Source organism: Magallana gigas, chromosome 1 (genome assembly GCF_963853765.1).
Source record: "Magallana gigas chromosome 1, xbMagGiga1.1, whole genome shotgun sequence".
NCBI classification, from domain to species: domain Eukaryota; kingdom Metazoa; phylum Mollusca; class Bivalvia; order Ostreida; family Ostreidae; genus Magallana; species Magallana gigas.
The window spans coordinates 57549426-57573964 of record NC_088853.1 but is presented as its reverse complement, the minus strand read 5'-3'; the positions used below and the strand labels follow the sequence as shown (position 1 = coordinate 57573964).

The following is a 24539-nucleotide window of genomic DNA, read 5'->3' as shown; positions in this document are numbered from 1 at the left end:
CCAAAATTGTTCCCCCTTCAGTGGTGCTAAAGGAAACGATTTGTCTGAAGTTCTGATCTCTTAAACTCTTTTGCAGAGGGCCATTGGCTTTGGCATCCTCATTAAAATCCCCCAAAATGATAATGTTTTCATAAGTTGCTTTCAAGAAGTCAAGAACTTTCTGAAAACTCTGAAGAAATGTTGCCATTGTTGCTATGGATGGGCGATACACAGATAATATCAAAATATTTTCCTTCAACAACTTCACAGCTATTCCTTCAATATTCATCTGAGACAGTGAAACAATATCATATGAGTCTTGTCCATTTTTTAAATACAATGCAACGCCTCCACCTTTTGACATGCGTAAACTCTGATCTGAGAGTGTATTTTCCTCGTATGCCTCCTTTCTAGGGAGATGATGAAATTGATACCCTTGAAGAGCAAACGTATCTGTGTTTTCCCCGGATCTTAACCATGTCTCCGTTAAGCAAATGACATCAGCCTTCTTAAATCTAGCATCATTTCGTAGATCTGCAAAATGGCTATTTAAGCTCTGTATGTTATGCAGAACTATTATCTTTCCACCTGAATTCAAAGTTTGTGAAATGTCATTAAAAGTAACCATTGCCATTTCATTCAAAGCTGTCTTCACCTCTGGATCAGCATAAACATTTTTCCGTAATCGAGCTGGGTCGTCTGTATCAATAAAAAGACCAGCCTTTGAAGTAACCCTTGACAATGCAACATAACCTTGGCCTGGGGCAAATGCTCTATCTAAATTCACAACTACTTTGTCTGTTGTCATCCCTTGCACCTTATGAGCAGTGCATGCCCATGATAACCGAATTGGAAATTGATGACGTACCACTGTAGTTATCTTGTCTTTTATTTCATCTTGCACTCTTTCTACTAACACTAGGTTCCCATCTTTTGTTTTTAGTCCTGACTTTTTTCCAACTTGCTTATTATCAAACACAACTCCCACAGCATTAACAATTCTGTCACTGTTTTCTTTGAAAACAAACCGACAAACATGCCCCATTACTCCATTCACAAGTCCATCTTCTACATTACAATTCCTTGTAAGCATCACTCTTGCTCCAACAGACAAAATCAGAGTGCTTGGAAGTCCATCAGTTTTTGATTTCGTCAAAGGTTTGTTCTTTAATATCAATTTACCAGATGTTTTGTCCTTCTTATAATCTTGCGCATTGATTTCTAGTAAATCTTCACATGATTTGTTTAGCATTGTGAGATTGAATGTGTTTACCTCCTCATTAGTTGAAAACACATGAAGCACATCTTCTGGTCCTTCCCTGATACAGTCATGTAACATAGTAGTTTGCTCTTGTGTTAATGGTTCATCTCTCTCTCTTACACGAAGGGAGTTAAGGACCTCAGCAAAAGACAAATCTTCTTTTTGTCTCATTATTTCTTTTAACTCTATGATCTTAAACAAATCAAGCCAATAGTCCATTGGATATGCCATATTTTCTTTGTAAAGCCTTTCATCTTTTCGCTGTTTGACTGGAGGAAGCTGATAAAAATCCCCAACAGCAATAACACAAACTCCTCCAAAGGGTTCTCTACATTTCTTTATCTGAACCAATCTTTCATGTATGTAGTACAGAAGTTTTTTGTACACCATTGATATTTCGTCAATGATAAGAATGTGGAGATCTCCTATTTTCATTCTTAATTCACTGAGACTTTGTTCTCCAAGTGGTTCATAAGGCAATGGAAGATACTTTGTTAATGAAAACAGGTGGTGAAGTGTATTTCCGCCAATGTTGAAAGCTGCTGTTCCTGTGAATGCTCCAAGAACCACTGATATTTTCTCTGGATTAGACATAATTCTTGAAAGCAAACGCGATGCTTCATAGTGAATAGCTTTAATGAGATGACTTTTACCAGTCCCTGCACCTCCAGTAACAAATAAATGTAAGGGTTCACAATTTTCTCCTGTAATCTTTGCTAAACACCAATCACGAACCATGTAAAATATCTCCCTCTGTGTTTCATTCAAATTCTGGAGAACAGGTATCATTTCTTCTCTAGAATTGATGTTTTGTTGAACATGATACATGACATCGGCATTATGATTCTCACTTTCAATATCCGGTATGACATCTACATTATCCTCTTGTGGTACACTGTTTTCTTTTCTGAATGCCATACCTTCCCTTCTAAGAACCTCTGTTTCTGGACATATGCGAGACCATGCATCTTCTGGTTCACCATTCATTTCATATGCTTCCTGAGCATTGAAAATTTCATTTTCATTTTTTGCATACCTTGCATGATTCAAATCTACAATAGACTTCACTGATTGTTTGCGTTTACGACCAGAAATTTTCACGTAACCAGTTTCATAAAAATCTTGATATAAATCAAACCCTGGTGGCTTCAACTGTGCATCTGTCCAATACGGCAGGAAAAGTTGCAGAAGAGATTGATAATATTTCTCTGGCATTTTTTCAACGTTGAACCTAGGATACCTTACAACAGCATGTTGTGTTCTAGTTCTTCGTTGCACGTAACCCTTATTATTCTGCAATTCATACACATTTTCATTTTCGTTCTTAGGAACTTGAGATTTAGCCAGCACTCTAAATTCAGAGCAAAAATCTGCAAGGCACATTTCATGAAAAATTTGCTTTTCCGGCCGGTTCATGTAACGTTCAATGATGTTTGTCATCCAGACATCGTTTTCGTCATCTTCCTCATCATTTTCTTGATCTTTTGAAGATTTCTTTCTCAACAAAGACAGTGGTTTACTTAACCGCACAGGGTTATCACCTACGGGCACAAAGACAACCTTCCTAGAGCATTCCTTCATCCTCAAGTTACATACTCTGTACACAGCTTCCTGAGCACTTACTTCTCTGTGATGCAAGTAGGCTGAACCAATTTTCTTCATTGTCTGCCTCGCGTCATAGTTTCCTTCTTCGGCCTCCAATTTAGTTTGTTTAAGTAACATTCCCATTTCCCTTTCTGACTTTGATATGTAGGAAACAATATAAACAATACAACTGAATGCATCTAATACAAACTGAATGTCCATATTAGCATCCCATGATTTTAACAGGCATCTGTTATATTGGTTCGTCCACACTTCGTTTGGGCAGCGTTGAAGAATTATTGACCTTTTTGATGATAACATGTTATGGGCTTCTTCATACAACTCCTGCGTTATTGATAAATCATCAAATAGCTCTTCTGTTGTCAAGATTTGTTCGTCTTGATTCTGTATTTTATCCCAAACACCAACTAAAATGTCCTTCGCATACGCCTTATTAACATTTGTTTCAGAATCTATTTTGGAGTCATCTGTGTTGTCTTCCTCTTGGACGCTTGTAATGAAAGTCTTTTTCGAGGGAGGCCTGGGAAAATGAAACCTACATTCTGTTCCCTTCTTTCTACAGGATTTGGAATGTTTTTTACTATGTTGTTGCACTTCTAGGACACTTTTCCTCAATTCTTTGTCAGAACTTTCTGTTGGTACAGCACATGTCACATATTTGTCAATGAAGTTACATACAGCTTCCATTCCATCAGAATCAATATTCGGTGCATTTTCAACCCAGTATAAACAATGCATGTGGGGGGATCCTCTCTGCTGAAACTCGACTCTTTGGAAAAAGTCTACAACCTTTCCTATTGGTTCAGCTGGGGAAAGTATGACTTCTTTATGAAACACTTGAAATCTATGTTCAAACATTCTAGCCACTGTAACTGGATTTGACCTTAAAACGTCATTCTTTTCTGACCATTCCATTTGATCTGGATTTCTGTCATCGTTTTGTTGTTGTAATATGACTTTAACAGCATCATTCCATCTATATTCTGCTGCAGAAAACGAACAAAACCAAGTTGGAATTCCTAATTGCCGCAGCATTGCAAAGAGGTCTTTCTGAGCAGTTGCCCAATACGCAGGTGTTCCTCTAATCGGTTGCATGAATCTTATAGCATCATCATTCCTCAATATACTAGAGAGAGTAATTGGATCTTGCAACATGCCCAATGTTACTGGTTTTCCACTAGTACATTTTGATAGAGATTTTCTAAGTGAAATTTGTGTTTTCTCAATCACTTGATTTAATTCAGACATGTACTGGCTGAAGAAAATGTAATTGCTGTCCTTTGCGAACCTGTTATCTGCGTTCATCAACCTATTGTTGAAATACCTAGACAGTGTCAATTTTTCTGACCTTTCTTCATTCCAGGAAAAACGCCCACTTGGGAAATGACAAGGGAAAGCCTTAGCTTCGTTGCCAGGTTCCTGTAACATTCGAACTGGATTTTTACCTTCGCCTGGTGCAATGTCGTACACATCATCAAAATAATGGTCTAAAACTTCCTGTGCAACATCAATCGGTTGTAAACAAGTGTCAAATGCAACCATTTCGTCTTCATCTTCTACATTATCTTTTGAATCAACTTTATCATCTGGTATTTCTTCATTTCTCGCTATACCTTCTTCAATTGTTGATTCAATTTTCATATTCTTGTACCACTGGTTGTTTTCTTTAAGGTATGATAAAGCTGACATCACATTGTTTGTATTTACAAATTGATATTCAAAGTAGCCTTTGTAATTCAATTTCCTTTTTAGCTTAACTCGTAACAGCAAGTTTTCATCCTGATGTATTGGTAAACTGGCTGCCTTTTTCATATCTGATGGCACACAAATAACAGGTCCATGTATATTTTTCTGTTGACCATGAGGAAGAGCCATGATTTTCATGAATGGTATGTGAATCGCAATCAAATGCTGTTCTAAACTGTTCAACTTTGCCAATTCAGAAGGAATATCTTCTAGAATCAAACCGTTGACGGAAGCTTCAGCTGGTGCTTTGCCACTCAGTATTTTCCTGTGACAAGTGTAACATATCCATAATGATGCTCTGGTACATTCTTTTGGGCAAGATTCAGAACATTCGTGCAAATACTTGTCTAACAAACAAATTTCAGAAATACATTTTGCTGATTCACTTTTCTGATACATCTGGCTTTCACAAGCTTGAACTTGTTTTTTAAACAAAAGTCTATGACAACATGAGCAAACATAATTCGGACCCTCCATAGCGAGTCTCTTAAATGCTCTGATAACTTCCTCTTCTTGTTCTCTGTTCAATTGCTTCAGCTTTCTGTTCAGTGTAACTTCCTTCTTTTTCTTATTCCTTACTTCCTCTGAAAAATTGTATTCCGTTCTATTACGTTTCTTCATTTTGGCTTGAATTTCAGTATCAGTTTGATATCTCTTTGCAGCTCTTCCTCGCACATTTGCTTTGAAAGTTTCATTTGTACTATATCTATGTACATTGGCAGCTTTGTTTTTTATCCTGTAAGTTTCATCTTCTTTGTATTTTTTCAATACCCTCTCTTTTACTGTAGTCTTGTGTTCATAGTCTGTTTCATACTTGTCACTGCTTCTCTTTTTTACCCTTTCCTGATGCTCAAGGTTTGTCCTATATTTCTCTGTACTAGCTTTCTTCTTCTTTTCCCGATAATCCAAGTCTGTACTGTACTTCTGACTACTTGCTTTTTTTACATTTTCCTGATGTTCCAAATTAGTTCTGTACTTCTCACTACTTGCTCTCTTCACATTTTTCTGATGTTCCAAGTCTGTCTTGTACTTTTCAGAACTTGCTTTCTTCATTTGTATTTGATGCTCCATGTCAGTCTTGTACTTTTCAATACTTGCTTTTTTCACCTTTCTCTGGTGCTGCAAGTTTGTCTTATATCTCTCTGTACTTGCTTTCTTTAACTTCTCCTGATGCTCATAATCTGTCCTGTACTTTTCTTTGCTCTTTTCTTTCATTTGATTTCTGTGCTGAGCATCTACTTTATATTTTTTCACAGTTTTCATCTTTTTTTCCATCCTATGATTCAAGTCAGTCGAGTACTTCACTTTACCTCTCTCTCTACTTGTTGTTTGAACTTGTTTTCTGTGTTCTAAATCTTGTGCATATTTCTGAACACCTCGTTGAATCAGATTTGACCGATAACCAATATCATTGTGATAACGTTCTTTGCTTTTTATTTGTACTTTCAGTTTAAACTCTTCAGATTCCTTGTACTTTCTCCTAAATGCATCATTGCGACTTTCATTTAAATCTAGTGCCACTTTCGATTCTAAAGTCTTTCGTTTCGTTTTCATTCGCATTCGATTTCTTCTACGGAGTGAATACTCTTTAGTAGGAGATGTATTTTGAATGACAGATTCCTTTTCAGACATCCTTGCTGACACGTTTATAACAACATCATAATGGTTCCGTTGTTTGTGGTATAAATAAATAGCTTCCTCTTGTTCAAGCAATTCATGATAAGGCTTTTGTTTGCTGAACTGAAGCCATTTCATATCTGAATAAGTAAATATGTCTACACTCAACATATCTGCCATTGCAAAAATCTCCAATTCAGTGGCCCAAGTACCCTCTTTTGTCATTTGACTGGAAAGTAAGTAATCCCTTAAAGATCCCACTGATCTCAATAATTGCTCAAATCTTGTATCATACTTCAGCAAATGTTCACAAACAGCTTCACGAATACGTTGGTGAAAATTTTCAGAGTTTGTCAGACTGAATGATATTGCCCTAAAAAAACAATTTCCATCTTGATCAATTTCTTTACACTGTGTCGGTCTATCAATATCTTTCACTGACACCGAATTTTGTTCATTGTTAGGAACTGAATATGGCAACCCCAATTGCTTGCACAACTTTCTTTGTTTCTGTACAGACAAAGGAACAAAATCATGTTGTTTGAGCTCTTCCCCCATGAAAATAACTTCATTTGTCTCCATCATCTCTGGTTGATCTGATATAATCAAACATTCCTCTGAATTATTGAAACCTTCTGGATATGTCCGAATTCTTTCATCGTTTGATTGACTTGACAATTGAGCATCTTTGTTTGAACCATCATTTTCTTTATCATACACTTCTGCAACAGCAAAATGCTTAAGTGAACATACTACTCCAGATAATTCACATTCTACAGTTCTTGAAAACCCCATAGAAACAGCCAATAATCTGAGATGGATAAATACATCCTGAACATCGTTTAACAATATTCTTGTACTCTTCCCCCTGACACTAAGGTAGCCTCGAGAGCATCTGGCGTGTGAATCGAATATGAAAAAGCCATCATTTGTTTTCCCTATTAAAAGAGTATTTCCACCAAAACACGCAAAGCATCCGTTTGCTTCTGAAAGTGCAATTTGCAAAGCTTCAAACAGAGGATAGGCATTAAAATCTTCATAACACGGTTCCTCTTCAGATAAGCTGATTAAACTTGGGACCAATACTTTTACTGTAAAGTCAAAGGTTTCGTTGAAACATTCAAAAAACTGAGGCAACTCTTCCACTAACAAATACCTATTAGTAATTGAAGAACAATGCTGTAAATGTGTGTATAATTCATCTCCAGTCACCAGTATTTTGTTCATATCAGTTGTTTGCCAAATAGCTGCACTTTTCAAAACATTGTAAGCTAAAGCCGCTAAACAATTTGCTACACATTGTGTTCCTGCAGTATCGCCAAACAATGGATCAGCTTGATGGAAAGAGCCCTGAATCGAAACGGAATGCAAAGTCCCTGCAGTGTTACAATGCGAGTTTTCGCCGTCATCACTATTCTCCAAAACCAGTACCTTCTTTTCCACAATTTTCCTTAATCAAATACTCAATATTCCGACTGTATTCACATTTTTCCACATTCAAACTTCTGTTAGACTCTTCTACATTTTTCTTTCTCAAATTATCTACACCATCAATTTCAATTCGTAACTTTGACTCAGTTTTTTTCATCTCTCCATTATATCTACAATCCATCATATCTATACTTTCTCTGCTCATATTTTCTACAGTATCCAATTTTTCATTCAATTTCCCATTTGTGTTACTTTTAGATTCCTTTTTGATATCGTTTAGGTAGCCCTCATCTTTTAGTTTTCTACTGGTCTCCTCCTTCCAGGAGGTATCCAGCTGCGCCTGACCTGCTGGACTAGACACGTGCACGGTGTCCGGTCCAGGTGCCCTCGGTGGAGCACAAACCCACGGTGGGGAGTCAGTGGACGGTGCCTTGCCCTTCTGGACAATCAGACGACTTCCCCGAGGAGATGGCAACCTCGGGGCAGGTGAGTGCATTTTCTCACGAAGAGAGGCCTGCACTCTGGCCAAGGGTTTTCCCTCAACAGGAGGCAACCCTATAGAGCCTTGCCCCGGAAAGTTACCGGGAGGAGCAAACTTTGCTCCATCTGATGTTTCGCAAGAAACAACAGACTCTGGATCTGAAGCTTGTGAACTGTCTTGGATATCTTGACTTTGCTTCTCCCTCTGATTTCTTTTTCTGAGCTTGTCAGCTAGCTGCCGCTTTCTGGCAGATACTTTCTTTGCCTTAGGCATCTGAAAATAACCGAAAATCTGATAATGATTAAGGTAAGACAGGTGGCATTAATGCAAATGTTTGACACACTAAGATGATACATTTTATCCTGCACTGATAAGTGATATACAATTCATATGCTTGACCTTTTTAAAAATAATTCTTAATGAACAAAAATTAACAACATACCAGGAAACTTTTATAAACTAGTTCTCTTTCAGGATAATTTCAGTTTAAAAAAAACAAGAAGAAACTTGACTCTTGTTGTAAGAGCAACAAAAAGGTCTTCTGTTTTGATATACATATATCAATTTAACTGTAAGACATTGCTTCTCTCACATAGAAAAAAGTGGATATTATAATTATTGCGAATGATATATCCAGACGTTACTTATATGTAAAACAATAAGAATGAAAAAGAAATCAATTTTTGAAGTACTTTCTGTGACGACCGGAAGTAACGCCGAACTAAACAAAAATGTTAACCATTTGTACAATAATAAGTCAATCTTTCCTCAAAATGTGGTTGTTCACGTCTCTGCCAAATCTTAGATCTCTTTGAAACAATATTTTTTGTCTCGGGGCCGGAAACAGAAAAACGGAAGTAATTAATAAAAATAATAGCTGGTATTTCTTGAACAGTTGCTTAACGTACATCACTGTTTATCAGGCTAGATGAATCACCCAAGAAAGTCAGTTAAACTTGTTTACAAGAGGCCCAGGGGCCACATCACTCACCTGAGCCTTTACTGTGATCAAATTACCATTACAGTATCAAAATCAAAATATCTTTACAACTAAGTACAGTAGATCTTGTTAAAAAAAAATAATTGAAAACCTGCCAATTTTTATCCACATTTTTTTTCTGGTAAATACCAAGCCCCTTTTGTTGTTGTACCTCTAAGAAGATTTTTCTCTAATCCTATATATCCCTCCCCCCCCCCCCCATTTTGTGGCCCCATGATTCTAGGGAATCATGGTTTCATCAAACTTAAATCTGCATAACCTGAGCTTTCACACACAGTACTGAGTTTTGGACTGAAAACTTTCGAAGAATATTTTAAAAGATTTTCTCTATATATTTTCTCTCTATATTACATTACCCGAGGATGCCTCTACACAAGTTTAAAGTTTAAGCTTTTCTGTTCAAATTGTTTTTAAAAAGAAGATTTTTAAAGATTATCTCTATATATTCCTATGGAAAAATTCATCCCCCATTGTGGCCTCACTGTACCCCGGGACTATGAAATATACAAACTTGAATCTGTACGATCTGGGGATGCTTTCACTCAAATTTGGGCTTTCCTGGCCTAATAGTTTTCATCAGAAGATTTTTAAAGATTTTATTTATATATAAAAATTAAACCCCTGTTGTGGCCCCGCCCTACCCCCAGGGACCATGATTTGAACAAACTTGAAACTACACTATCTAAGAATGCTTACACGCCAATTTGAGCTTTCCTGGCCTAAAAGTTTTTAAAAAATTCATATCCTAATTGTGGCCCCACCCTACAAATAGTTTTTGAGAAGATGATTTGTGAAAAATACCAACAAATTTTCAATAATTCGCATTTATCTCCCCTTTAAAGAGGGTGTGGCCCTTCATTTGAACAAACTTGAATCCCCTTCACCCAGTGGTGCTTCGTGCCAAATTTTGTTGAAATATGCCCAGTGGTTCTGGAGAAGAAGAAAATGTGAAAAGTTTACAACAACAACGCCGCCAATGCCAACACCAACGCTAACGCCAACGACAGACAACGGACAAATTTTGATTAGAAAAACTCACTTGAGCTTTCAGCTCAGGTGAGCTAAAAACATGATTTGTTTGAAACCTTTCTGAATTTGGTTTGGTTGTGTACAAACAGACACGTGCAGAAATTTGTCATATCCATAATGCTCAACCAATCCATCTACAATATCATGTTTACTTCTTACAACAAAATCACAAAATAAGTTTATTGCTTCCTTTTTATTAAGAATTATTTGTTTGAAAATAAATTTAAAAGCAGATTAAAATTTTTATCGAATATCAACAATAATGTAATCAAAGGCCTGAAGGGCCTAAGAGTCGACTCGCTGTGAATATCTTGTCAATATTTTGGATGTATTTGTTTTTATTACATTGTAAGTAATACATAAAAAAAATTCTGTCTTTTGTAAATAAGTTAAACATAGCTGAACAAAGATTACAGGGCTCATTGTGGCAGACATCATCTTTATGAGATTAGCTTTATCATATTAAATTATATGATAATAATATTTAGATATCCTTTTTATTCAAAAAATTACCTCTCACGATTCATGATTTTTTTTTATCTTTGATATGTTGTAGCCAGTGATAATAAGAAACTTCTATATTTATTTCATGATTATTTCAAATTCTGCGCGTTAAAAGCAGAAATGGGTCAATAAATATCTGATTCCTGATTATCAACTCATCTTAGTACTTTCAGTACTTTGATTCAACACGTTGACGTTTCCATGATAGACTGGCAATGCCGGCCAGACTAGCAATGCATAATATCATAGGATAAAGACAAAGGACCAGTATGTTTCAATGACTAGGAAATAAGAGCTATTTGCACTATATCGCTCATTATCAATTCACGTTTGTACTCAAAATCCACTCCAAGAGATCTTCGCGAGCTGGGTTTTTCTAAAAATAGATTTTATGCTTAATATGGAACAAGGTTTTCCCCGTGTAAGTTGTCAAATTCATGGGCAACGATTAAACAAAAACTACTTTGATTTGTTTTATTTTGTAAACATCAAGAAAAACTTTAGAAATAAATGTGTAAAAAAAGATGATTGTTTAAGCATTTCAAATTGACAATCACGCAAACAAAAGAGGTTAATGCATGCACTATTTCCATTAGCGCATGAAAAAAATTGTGCAAAATATTCGCAGAAACGACTATGATAACAAGGACTCGCTCGCTTCGCGAGTCGACTCAAAAATGTAATCAACCTGATCAACATACTTATACATGTATTATATTTGGTGAACTTTTAACCATTTGTGCTGTATTCATCCGCCATTTTTACTTTAAGGTGGCTCACTACACTTGAAATATTTTCTCAAATCAGCAGAAAAATTACTTGATTATGATATATATCATAATGGATAAGAGGTATTAAAGTCCAATAGGCAAATAAATATGCAATTTTGGATGAAAAATTACATTTTCAAAAATTGTATGAGTTAACATGAACAAAAGCTCCCGGCGGATTCGAACTCATGATCAGCGGTTCAGAAGCCCAGTACTTTATCCACTGAGCTTCGACTATATGAAACATAATTAAACGATATAAACAGTTCAACAAAACATTTAAATCGCCATCTTGCGACATAGTGTCTTAAAAAGAAAAAGTGTAGGTGTAGTGAGGTACCTTAAACAAAATTATCCTTTTACCATGTGATGTCAATAATCATGGAGACACAACTTGATTTTTGGTGCACAATTTCATTTAATAAACAAGGGAAAAGCTATCAATGTGACAGCAAACCCAGTTTTCTTTTGTATAAACAATATCCATCATCCATTTATCGACCTTGAAATTGATAAACACTACCTTCCCACACAAAAGGAGTAACCTATATGCAATATTCTGCAAGAAATAACTAAGTTCAACACCTGGTCTTTTTTTCATGAATAGTCAAAAATCAATATCCAAGTGAGCTAAAGAGAATGCAAAATTTAGCAAGGAAATAATTTAATTCAACAGCTAGTATTTTTTATTAATAAAATATAAAAAATCAAAATCCAGGTGAGCTAAAGAGAATACAATATTTCTGAAATGACTAAGTTCAACAGCTGGTATTTTTTATTATAAATTTTCAGAAATCAAAATCCAAGTGAGCAAAAAAGAATGCAGTATTCTGGGAGGAAATGACTAAGTTCAACAGATGGTATTTTTTTCCCATAAATAATCAAAAATCAAAATCCAGGTGAGCTAAAGCAAGTAAACAGTGAATAAAACAAGAGGCTTATATACATCACATCACATGTCAGAACCAACATCTTTATACTTTCAAATATGAAACTTTTCAATTCTCACATATTCATACATTGGAACAACACATAAAAGGAAAATCATTAATACTTATTTTCTAGACATCATGTCCCAAGATTTAAGATACATGAACTGACCAATATTAATATGCATAATCATTCAAATAGGTTTTTGTGATCTACTTTTAAATTACTGGTAAGATATTATAAGGTTCCAAATACACCAACAAACAATTATCAAATAACTAATATCAATAATATCAAAGTTATAGATTCAAGTAAACTAGAGGTACTCTCAGCAAGCTCACAAGGATACCCACCACAAGACAAAATAATAAAACTGAACTATTTCTCTATTAGAAAAAAATGAATGCTTATAGTGACGTTGATCTACCTCAAATGAACACAGCTCAAATCAGGACATTTACAAGTCACAATAAATCTGTCACAATCAATCTTTGTGTCAAATTTATATTTCCTACAAGATATGGCCCAACAGGAATAAAGCATTTTTTTAAATAATGACCTTGAACTTGCACAACTGACCCTTGGTCAAGTTCATGACACATATCCTCACAAACAAACTTTATTTGAAATAAAAATGTTCTATGTTTGTTCACAAGAACCATACAAAGCATACAGAAATCATAAACTTTCCTTACATGTACAGGGTACCCCAGATCACCCAACCCATTTACTCTTTAACTTAAAATCAAATTCATTTTTATAAATGTATATGATGTAAATTTGTACTATTTTTTGACAAATTCAGTCTTGCTTATAAAAACCAGACAAATTCAAGGACAATGCTTCATATAACCCTGTTTCTTATCAATCACAACATCAAGTCTATGAGTAAATTTACTCTAAACAGCCACTGTACAGATCCCATTTTCTCATATATTTTCACTATTTCAAAAATCAAAGGACTGTAGGACCATAATGGCCATGGGTTTAAATGACTATATTTACATGTATCGAGTATGATTTCCTCTATTTCTTACGGAAACTTTAGTTTATTTATAGCTCTATAGAAAGTAACTAGTTAATTCATAGCTCTGTAAAAACTAATAGGACGGATATCAACATGCCCCATTTATTGATTTTGGTCGAACCTTAATGACCGAAACAGACAAGATTGAAATCTAGACGCCTCTTTTATCAATTGTTTGACACCACCATTGTTTTAAGGAAAATCATGGACTGCATGAAATAATTATGATGATGTCTGACTCACACTCAAATATGAGACAATCTGTTTTTTTCTTTTTTCCAACAACGGAAGTACATTAACAGTAAATTCATTCAACAATATAAAACACAAAAACATTTAAAACCAACATGCTCTAAAATATCAGTATACCTTGTATTCCTGTGCACTATGAACTGTCACAAAAATGTGAAAATGTCATGACATTAGAGAGTTTTCTTTCCTTCTTTTCAGTGTTTTCCCTCAACAAAAATTTTTAATGCAAGGGGGGGGGGGGGGGTGGGGAGGGGGAGTTTGACAGAGTTGGTGTGCAGTGCGACGTAACAGCACCACAGCCAGTGCGAAATCACTGCACATATTATAACCATATGATGATCAAATATGCTGCATGTTATGTACTATAATTAATGCATTCTCATGAAATCTACATCAACACGTATTATTTCATTTTATTTGTTATTCATACATGTATATTTATTAATATTTTTCTGGGTTTTTTTTAGCAAAATTAATACCATTTTTACACCTTCTATTTTATTTTTTCCCCCTTTATACAAAGATAAACTTTTTTTTTGGGGGGGGGGGGAGAAACAGGCAGAACTAAGCAATTACAGCAAACTTGTTTTGACACCAAATTTGATTAATTACTGCACTAAAACTTTGCAGCCATTCTCTTCACATGACGTGTCACAGTCATTTTCATAGGCATACTATTTATGATGTCTCTATATTATAGTTATGTGACATCGCTTCCGTGTATGACTTGCAATCAATCTATATATATTTTTTTTCTTATCTGAGTATATTTACTCAAGTTGCCAATATTCTTACGGCAAACATAGCACAACCAAGCTAACTTCATCACGAGAACATTGTGCCATTATTAGATCTTGAAAAATTCCCACCATTCTATAATGGCGGAAGTGTCCAAAAAGGCACATTATATTAAAACAAGTAGTAATCACCTCTCTATTTATGCATTTATTACCGATTTATAAACTCAGTTACAGTATATCTCAATCATACGTTCAGTCCTTTAACCGTTAACAACATTTGCCCCCTTGCTCAGATCGATATCGATTCAAGTTAGCAACGATCTCTGAGGGTGCAAACATTTTTTTGAAGATTCGACGGAATAACGACAATTTATATCTACTTATAACTGATAAGATTTGAAATAATTGGAAAAAGATTTTTGGCTTATAATACATGTAAGAATGCATACCGAGGAGCATGGCAACACTGTGTGATGCATGGTGGGGGGCTATAACTATGCAAAAACAAAAATTTTTAGACCGGATCGAGATTTTTCATTTTGGTTTAGTCTCTAGGTTTCATCGGGATCGATACTGACTGTAAGGCAACAATTTCCTATCTAATATGGCTCAAGAAAATGTATTCAAATGAGATTTGTGTTTATTTTGGCCTGGTTTAGTCTGAAATTTCTTCCAGGGATGGAAAAGGTCGAGACCAACAAATTAAAAAGATCAAACTATCTTAAATTGTCAGACTGATATGTAATTGATGCATGTCGATTTGTTGCAAGTGAAAAGGAAACAGTCACTTGAGCATCCAAAACGCTGAATAAAATGAAATTTAACATCATTTATTTAAAGAAAGTTAACATATATTCTAAAGCAGCATTGTCTAATGATGATGCCCATGCATAACACCTCTGACTATTCATTTATACATAGCATTCCTTATTCCAACCTTTGTAAACGAAATTTTGTTTCTTTGGTAATAACGAAGATTACCCATAACAATAAACTGCAAAACTATTTATACCTAGCAAAAATGTTTATATGATACAACTATAACTAAAAATCCTTATAATAATAAAAGACTTGATCCCTATTAAAAGACAAATGAACATTGTAACATGTAATATCAAAGCAGTATGTCTTAATATTCTATTGTACTTTTTCGGTGATATGTTTCACAGATTACATACTTTTTACATGCTACACTTCATGCTACACTTGATGCAGTTACACACCACAATCATGAAGTTGCAATTCATTTAAAATTATAAGAATAAAAATGATGTCTTAATTTTTTTCCCTTCAACAGGCAACAGAACTTCACAATTTTGTGGTTCGTAAACTTATTAAAGAAAAAAAATTGTTGCTCAAAAGTGATTTTGTCTTTTTTATTTCCTCCTCCTACAGAACTTTATCATTTTGTTGTTCGTTAACCTAAAAATAAAAAAATGCTGACCTAATGTCCCATTGTAAGTCTTGAGAAACAGAGTTTTAAACTTTTCCCTATATACTCTGAAGTCTAAACCCTTCTTGAGGCTATAGTATTTGTCTGAAGGCAGATGTACAAATCATTTTAAGATAATATACATTTACACATTATGTTTCATACTTTACCAAAAATCTGAATGCAAGTCCAAACCAATTTCTAAAATACTAAATTGGATTTTCAATTTAAAGAAATTTGAATCAGATGCTAGAATCAATTGACCAATACATATTACTTCAATTTTGGGATATAAAATTATCATATGCGACCAAACCCAAATAATAATAAATTTATCATTTGAATCAATTTGAATCGCAATTAAAAAAAGTATTCTGAGAAGTTAAGACTGAACATATCATTTCACTAAAAGATTTGCATGCAAAATAATCTTATCATTTTTAGTGTTGATGCTAAATGTCCTTTTGATAGAAAGAATTCTAGACTATAATTGCAACTATTACAAACCCTACCAAAAAATGCTCGCCATATCTTCAATATATTAATAAACAATTGAAAATCAAAATTGAAAAACAAAATTGGGCTCTGTAGTTTTAGAGAAGAAGTCAAAAATGTGAAAAAGTTTAAAGGCAAACTGACAACGGACAACAGGTCAATGAGGAGAGTGCACATGTACATGCAAAAAAATGGTTCAAATATTAAAAACTATAATATATACGCCTACATAAACTTGTACTTGCATAGTATGTCATATCAAAGAAATAATTGCAAAACATAGGTCATTCTTTGTGCTGTGCTAAAGTGGCAAAAAGGATTTCTGTTGCATGGGAGCACTGATCCTTATTTTTAATGTTTGAAAAAATCAATTTTGGGTCATATATATACTGTCTCAAAAGCTTCATAATATAAATCAAATAGTATGGAATAAATAGAACATCTACATATTGTGTGATTTTATAATTGCTTATTCCATCTCTTGAAATAATTATATTTGCTCAACAGCCTCTCAAATATATACACCATTTCAACTTAAATTGTTGAATAAATCAAATATAAAATCACACAATATAGATATCTTCTTTCCGTAACCCGCTAGCAGGGGTTATGTATTTTGTATTTCTGAAATGTTGTCACCATCATATCCCGCATGAATCGCCAAAGAAACCATTTTATTGTTTAATAATACATTTAGATCGACTAGATACTGTATAAGATATATAATCAATTTCCCCAGAAATATTTTATTGTTTATATTCATACCGCCTTTCGAACATTTTACAGTCCTATCACATACATTCATATCCCCTTTCGAACATTTTACAGTCCTATCACATATATTGACCATCCGAAGTACACAACAAGAACCTAAACATGGGATATAAACCTGACTACATTATACTCTGAACCCCTTGTGGCTCCAGGGGCATGAATACAAAGTATGTTTTTAAATGTATTTAGCATCCAATAATAAACACATCATTAAAACCAAAAAATATAATGAACCAGGGAAAAAAGTCAAATAACAACTTAATACAAAATAAAAATAATATTTCATACCTGTTAACCCTCCCGCATTGCGCGAGAGACTCCCGCAAAACGGCCTAAAAATCTAAGATCTCCCGCATCCAACCTATCTCCCGCGCAATCGTATTTGTATTCCCCATACCCCCCCCCCCCTTTACATGCAAATATCAACAACCAATGCGGGTTTTTCTCTGATTTTGAGCTAAAAAAGCTGCTGTGTAGCTTGATTATATCAAAATCCATCCAAGTACTGTCTACCGTGATCATAGTATGACATGTTATAGTCCAGTTTACTTCTTACGATTACTTCCGGCTTTGACTTAAATCGATTATGTATTTAGTTATGCATAGGCCTTATAAAAAAAAATAAGTGAAAGCCTAAAACATCTTGATTTTACTCTGTAAAACCAAAGAAAACAATACACAGCCAGTGGTGTCACTAAACAGGTGCACAGGTAAAGCACCCAAGCCACGTGCAGTGAGGCGTGACTATTTCTGCCTGGCCAGCACGGTAAAAATCAAAGTGAGTTTGGAACACTGAATGTTTATACAAGCTACCAATAAAAGTGAAGCTCGAGGAAAATGTGTAAAAGCATTTCACAAGAGTTTTTAAAGTTTATAGTATCGGTACTATGAATTACAGTGATGCTATAAACATTAGAACAGAGATCATTTTTAAATGATACTGGAGAAATACATGTTGTTTTGGGAATTAAAAATCTATCCTATATATAAGGCAAAAAATAATTTTAATGAATATTATTTACTGGTATTTCCTTAACTGGGTTTCACTGCAAGTTCAAAATACACAAAATAAATTTTCTGTGTTTACCCTAGATGTCAGCATGCAGTGATGGTTCAATACTGAACAATAAGAAGACTTAATATAAAAAGTTGCACCATTAACTTTTTGCATTGTACCATGCAAACAAAATAATAGTTTTCTGAACATGTACAGCAACACAAGTTGTAATTGCACACTGGTAGTCATAGAAATAATAAAATTTAAAATGATTTCAAATATATTAATTACAATGGTAAAATAAGGTATGTAACAGTATTTTTAATATATATTTGCATTTCACGTGAAAAAACGTCGTTTACGCAAAATCTCCCCTAGCTGCAGGACTGTAGCTCCCGGTCTGAAAAAATTCGGATGGACGACCTGGGAGCTATAGTGCCTCCCATAGTAAAAAACTGCAATTTATGGCACACAAAAAAATGCGCTAGTTTTGGACTGATTAACCTTATTTTCACACAAATTCTGTAAAAATAATTAGTACCATTAAATGCAGCTAAATCTCCCCCTTAGCCAAGTTGGTAAGGGGAAGATTCTCCCACATAGCAGCTATGAAAGGTTAACAGGTATGATATTTATCGTATAAACGTTTGACCAAATATACAAGAATTAAATTTTACAGACTAATCAATTCTCTCCAAAAATAAAGATTGCTTTTATGGGAAGCAATTCTATGATATGTATTTTGTAAGATTTTTTTAAGGTCTTCCGTTTCCAACGGAAGACCTTATAGTGATTGTAAGGTTTTTTATTAAGGTCTTCCGTTTCCAACGCAAGACCTTATAGTGATTGTAATGTTTCTTTTTAAGGTCTTCCGTTTCCAACGGAAGACCTTATAGAGATTGTAATGTTTTTTATTATTATTTTTTTCCCAGTTTTTGTCCACAAGATATCTCAGAGATGGCTGGATCGATTTACTTCAGGTTTTCAGGAGTGATAGAATATGATCGTATCTCGAGGCGTTTTTTTCATTTTTTCAAAATCGACTTCCTGTCGTCTGTTTCCTGTCCCGCGACAAAAAGCTTGTCACATCGAGATCTCAGAAACGATAAAGATTTGAACATCCAAACTTTGAGGGATGATAGACCTATAGTTGTAAATGTGTTTAAACACTTTTGTTTTATTCGGCGTAACTTCCGGTCGTCACCGGAAGCTCTTCAAAATTTTTTGTTTTTACGTATTTAATTTATTTTCCATAGAATAAAAATATTAGTATAGATCCTAACATATGTCATCTATGCAATGTTTAATAAACAAAAAAGTACTACTTCCGGTGAGATATCTCGATTATCTCAGGAAGCTTTTTTAAAACATATTTTGTACCCGCAAGTTCTCAGGTACTGTACGTGATCAAGACACAAAACTTTCACTAATCATAGACATTTGATTGAAGATGTGTTTAAACAGTTTTATTTTGTCGTCCGTCACTTCCGGTCCACAGCGGAAGACTTCAAACAAATCAAACTGTTTATCCGTTAAACTGTTTTTATTTTGATAGTTTTAGCTACTTTGATGAATAATAATGAAAAATAGGAAATTAAACAAGATATAAAAAATTTAAATTTCATTAAGCACTTCCGTTTGTCCGTTTCCTGTCCCGAGACAAAAAACCTTATATCGAAGAGATCTCAAAAACGGTAACGACTTCAACAACCAAACTTTGTAGGATTATAGACCTGTGTATGGACACGTGTTAACACTATTTTGTTTTAACCGGCGTAACTTCCGGTCGTCACAGGAAGTACACCAAATTCTGATTTTTAAAAAATATGTTGGTTATTTAGCATGGAAATAACATTTTAGTTACAAAAATACAGGAGGTCATCCACACATGGTAAAAAAAACCAAAAAAAGTTCTACTTCCGGTGAGACATCTCAAATATCTCAGGTAGCCTTCTTTTAAAAAAACAAACTACCCCAAGATCTCACAAACAGTGAGAGATCAAGACACAAAACTTGTATGGATAATGGACATTTGAATGAACATGTGTTGAACGGGTTCCATTTGGTCGTACGTCACTTCCGGTTTTCACTCGAAGTGTTCAAGCAATAAAAGATTTTTTGTTTTGTTTTAACATTAGAATTTTTTTAACATTTTACTCAATGTGATGAACAATAACGTATCATAGGTAAATGTACTAAAATACGTATTTTCAATTTCTTAATCACTTCCGTTCGTTCGTTTCCGGTCCCGAGACAAAAACCTTTTCTCAACGAGATATTATAACTAACAAAAACTTGAACATCCAAACTTTGAGGAAAGACAAGGCAATGTATGAAGATATGTTTACTATGTTTTGTATGATCCGGCGTAACTTCCGGTCGTCACAGAAAGTACTCAAAAAATGACGTTTTGTCTTTTTGTTTTGTTTATTTCTTGGGAATTCCTTTACAGTATAAATTATATCCGCTTTCTGTTTACAAGATAAACGGATCTTTTGTGCAGATTTATATGTGAGGAACGGAAGACCTTTTTGTTGCTATAGCAACAAGAGTCTAGTTATTATTATTATTATTATTTTTTTCCCCTTTTTCTCTCGTGAATTTCTCAGAGATGTCTTGATGGATTTTTATAAAATTTTCAGGAATGACAGAAAATAAAAAGATCTAGAGGATTTTAATTAAAAATGTTCTAAATTCACTTCCGATCGTCTGTTTCCTGTCCCGCGACTAAAAGCTTGTCACCTCGAGATCTAAGAAACGGTAAAGACTTAAACATTCAAACTTTGTGGGATGATAGACCTATAGCTGTAGATGTGTTTAAACACTTTTGTTTTGTTCGTCATAACTTCCGGTCGTCACTGGAAGCACTTAAAAAATATTTTTTTTAAGCATCAATTTTTTTGACAATAGAATAAATATATAAGAATAAATCTATTCATAGGAAATCTCTGCGATGTAATATCAACAAAAAATTTCTACTTCCGGTGAGATATCTCAATTATCTCAGGTAGCTTTTTTAAAACACATTTTGTACGCACGAGATATCAGAAACTATAAGCGATCAAGACACGAAACTTTCATAGATGATAGACATTTGATTGAAGATGTGTTTAACCGGTTTCATTTTGTCTTCCGTCACTTCCGGTCCATACTGGAAGAGTTAAAAAAAAAAAGAGCTGTCTATCAGTTTAACTGTTTTCCTTTGATATATTTTAGTTACATAAATGAAAAATAATGTACAAAAGGCAAGTATACAAGAAATATTGAATACAATTTAAATTGAACACTTCTGTTTGCCCGTTTCCTGTCCAGAGACCAAAAACCTGATTCCGACGAGATCTCAAAAACAGTAACGACTTGAACAACCAAACTTTGTGGGATGATAGACCTATGTATGTACATGTGTTAACACTATTTTGTTTTATCCGGCGTAACTTCCGGTCGTCACAGGAAGTACACCCAATTTTGATATTTTTATCATTCACAATAATTATTATTATTTTTTTCCCCTTTTTGTCTCGTGAATTTCTTAGAGATGTCTTCATGGAATTAAATCAGATTTTCAGGGATGATTGAAAATAAAAAGATCTAGAGGTTTTTAATTAATGTTTTTTCTAAATTCACTTCCGTTCGTCCGTTTCCTGTCCCGTGACGAAAAGCTTGTCACCTCAAGATCTGAAAAACGGTAAAGACTTGTACATCCAAACTTTGTGGGATGATAGACCTATAGCTGTAGATGTGTTTAAACTATTTTTTTTTGTTCGTTATAACTTCCGGTCGTCACCGGAGGCTCTTCAAAAATAATTTTTTTTACGTATCCAGTTCTTTTTCTATAGAATAAATATCTAAGTATAAATCTATACATATGTTATCTATGCAATGCTAAATAAATAAAAAAAAATTACTTTCGGTGAGATATCTCAATTATCTCAGGTAGCTTTTTTATAACACATTTTGTACCCGCGAGATCTCAGAAACTTTAAGTGATCAAGGCATGAGACTTTCATGGATGATAGACATTTGATTGAAGATGTGTTTAACTGGTATCATTTTGTCTTCCGTCACTTCCGGTCCACACAGGAGTAGTTCAAACAAATCGAACTGTTTATCAGTTTAACTGTTTTTCTTCGATGTTTTTAATTAGTTAAATGAACAATAATGTACAAAAGGCAAGTAGACAAGAAATGTTTAATAAAATTAACATTGAGCACTTCCGTTTGTTCGTTTCCTGTCCCAAGATAAAAAATCTTATTTCGATGAAATCTCCAATACGGTAACGACTTGAACAACCAAGCTTTGTGGGATGATAGACCTATGAATGTACATGTGTTAACACTATTTTGTTTTATCCGGCGTAACTTCCGGTCGTCACAGGAAGTACACCCAAATCTGATTTTTAAAAAATATTTTGGTTATTTAGCATGGAAGTAATTATTTAACAATAGAAAAATAAAATGTCATTTACACAAAAAAAAACCAAATAATTCTACTTCCGGTGAGACATCTCAATTATGTCAGGTAGCCTTCTTTTATAAAAAACAAAAACAAAAGTACCCGCAAGATCTCAGAAACTGAGACATATCAAGACACTCAACTTAAATGGATGACGGACATTTGATTGAACATGTGTTTAATGGGTTTCATTTGATCGTACGTCACTTCCGGTTCTCACTTGAAGCGTTCAAGCAGAAGGCCCTTTTTTTAACTTCTGTTTTTTTTGTAAAGATTTTATTCAGTGTGATGAACAGTAACGTACCGTAGGTAAATGTACTAATATATCTACTTTTATTTTCTTTAATCACTTCCGTTTGTCCGTTTCCGGGACAAAATCCTATTCTCAACGAGATATTATAACTTACAAAAAACTTGAACATTCAATCTTTGAGGAAAGAAAAAACAATGTATGAAGATATGTTTACTACGTTCTGAGTGATCCGGTGTAACTTCGAGTCGTCACAGAATTTCTCAGAGATTTCTGGATGGATTTTTCTTTATTTTTCAGGTATGATCGAAAATAAAAATATCTAGAGATTTTAAATTTCACTTTTTGTTAATTCACTTCCGTTCATCCGATTCCTGTCCCGCGTCAAAAAGCTTGTCACATCGACATGTTAGAAACTTGAACATCCTTACTTGGTAGGATGAAAGACCTTAAGTTGCAGATGTGTTTAACCTATTTTGTTTTATCACATATTTAATTTAGTTTACATAGAATTGAAATATAAGTATAAATTCTTACAAATGTCATCTATTTGATGTTAAATAAACATAAAACATTTGTGCGATAGTAAAGAAACAAAAATAGATCTACTTCCAGTTAGATATCTTAAATATCTTAAGTAGCTTTTTTAAACTTATTTTCTAAAAACAAATTTTGTATGCACGAGATTTCAAAAAGTGTAAGTGATCATGACACGAAACTTACAGGGATGATAAACATTTTGTTGTAGATGTGTTTAACAGGTTTCATTTTGTCGACCGTCACTTCCGGTCCTAACAGAAAGGGTTCAAACAAATCAAGTTGTTTATAAGTAATTCTTTTTTTCTTTGACAGTTTGTTAGCTGAATAAAGAATAACAAAGTATAAAAAAAATTACAAACTTTTATTTTCATTCAGCACTTCCGTTTGTCCGTTTCCTGTCCCAAGACAAAATACTTTGTTTTTACCAGATCTTAAAAACGGCAAAGACTTGAACAACCAAACTTTGTGGAATGACAGAACTGTGAATGTACATATGTTTACACTGTTTTGTTTCATCCATCATAACTTCCGGTCGTCACAGAAAGTACTCCAAAATGTGATTTAAAAAAGTTCCTTTTTAGCATGGAAATAACTTCTCATTATTAGACACAATAGGTCATCTACAGATGTTTAATTTTTTTTTTATTAAATCAACTTCCGGTAAGAAATTACAAATATCTTATGTATCTCAAAAAGCTAGTGATATCGAGATCTTAAAATTGATAAAGACTTGGGCCCTGAGGGTTCAGAATTTGTAGAATGACACACCAATAGTTGTAGATGTGTTTAAACTGTTTTGTTTTGTTCGTCGTAACAACCTGTCATCGCCGCAAACACTTCAATTTTTTTACGCCATTAATTTATTTCACACAGAATTGATTTATCAGCATAAATGCTTACATAAGTCAACTGATTTTAAATTAACGAAAAATTCTACTTCCGTTGAGAAGTCTCAGGTAGCCTTTTTTTTTAAACAGATGTTTTAACAAAGAGATCTCAGTCACTATTAGTACATGAAACACGATAATATTATGTCAATTTGGTAAAGCAATATAAGCAAAAAATATACTTCCGGTGAGATAACTCAAACATCACAACAAGCTTTTTTTCTTTAAATTTTGTAGCCGCAAGATCTCAGAATGATCAAGAAAGGAAACTTTTATGAACAATAGACATTTGATTAATCATGTTTAATTTGTCAACCGTCACTTCTGGATCTCACCGGAA

At 34.0% G+C, this 24539-nt stretch overlaps 2 protein-coding genes across 2 annotated transcripts in view; both read right to left on the bottom strand.

Moving 5' to 3' along the window:
* Nucleotides 1-630: 630 nt before the first annotated feature.
* LOC117693157 (uncharacterized) lies at nt 631-5866 on the bottom strand. Its single transcript, XM_034483537.2, has 2 exons — nt 848-5866; nt 631-678 (listed from the first exon to the last, which is right to left on the bottom strand). The coding sequence occupies exons 1-2, from the start codon at nt 5864-5866 to the stop codon at nt 631-633; spliced, it is 5067 nt and encodes a 1688-aa protein (XP_034339428.2).
* A 1661-nt stretch (nt 5867-7527) lies between these two features.
* Nucleotides 7528-24539, bottom strand: part of LOC136273986 (uncharacterized) — a 96368-nt gene continuing 79356 nt past the window's right edge. The window contains exon 2 of the mRNA XM_066079851.1: nt 7528-8393. Coding sequence (XP_065935923.1) covers nt 7620-8393 — 774 coding nt within the window. The 3' untranslated portion in view covers nt 7528-7619. The remainder of the gene's footprint in view (nt 8394-24539) is intronic.

Coding starts and splice junctions, on each gene's coding strand:
- LOC117693157 (XM_034483537.2), bottom strand. CDS start 5,866: ATGGAAAAAAAGATGAAAACTGTGAAAAAATATAAAGTAGATGCTCAG. Junction 679..847: donor AAGACAAGATAACTACAGTG/GTACGTCATCAA, acceptor TTATTGATACAG/ACGACCCAGCTCGATTACGG.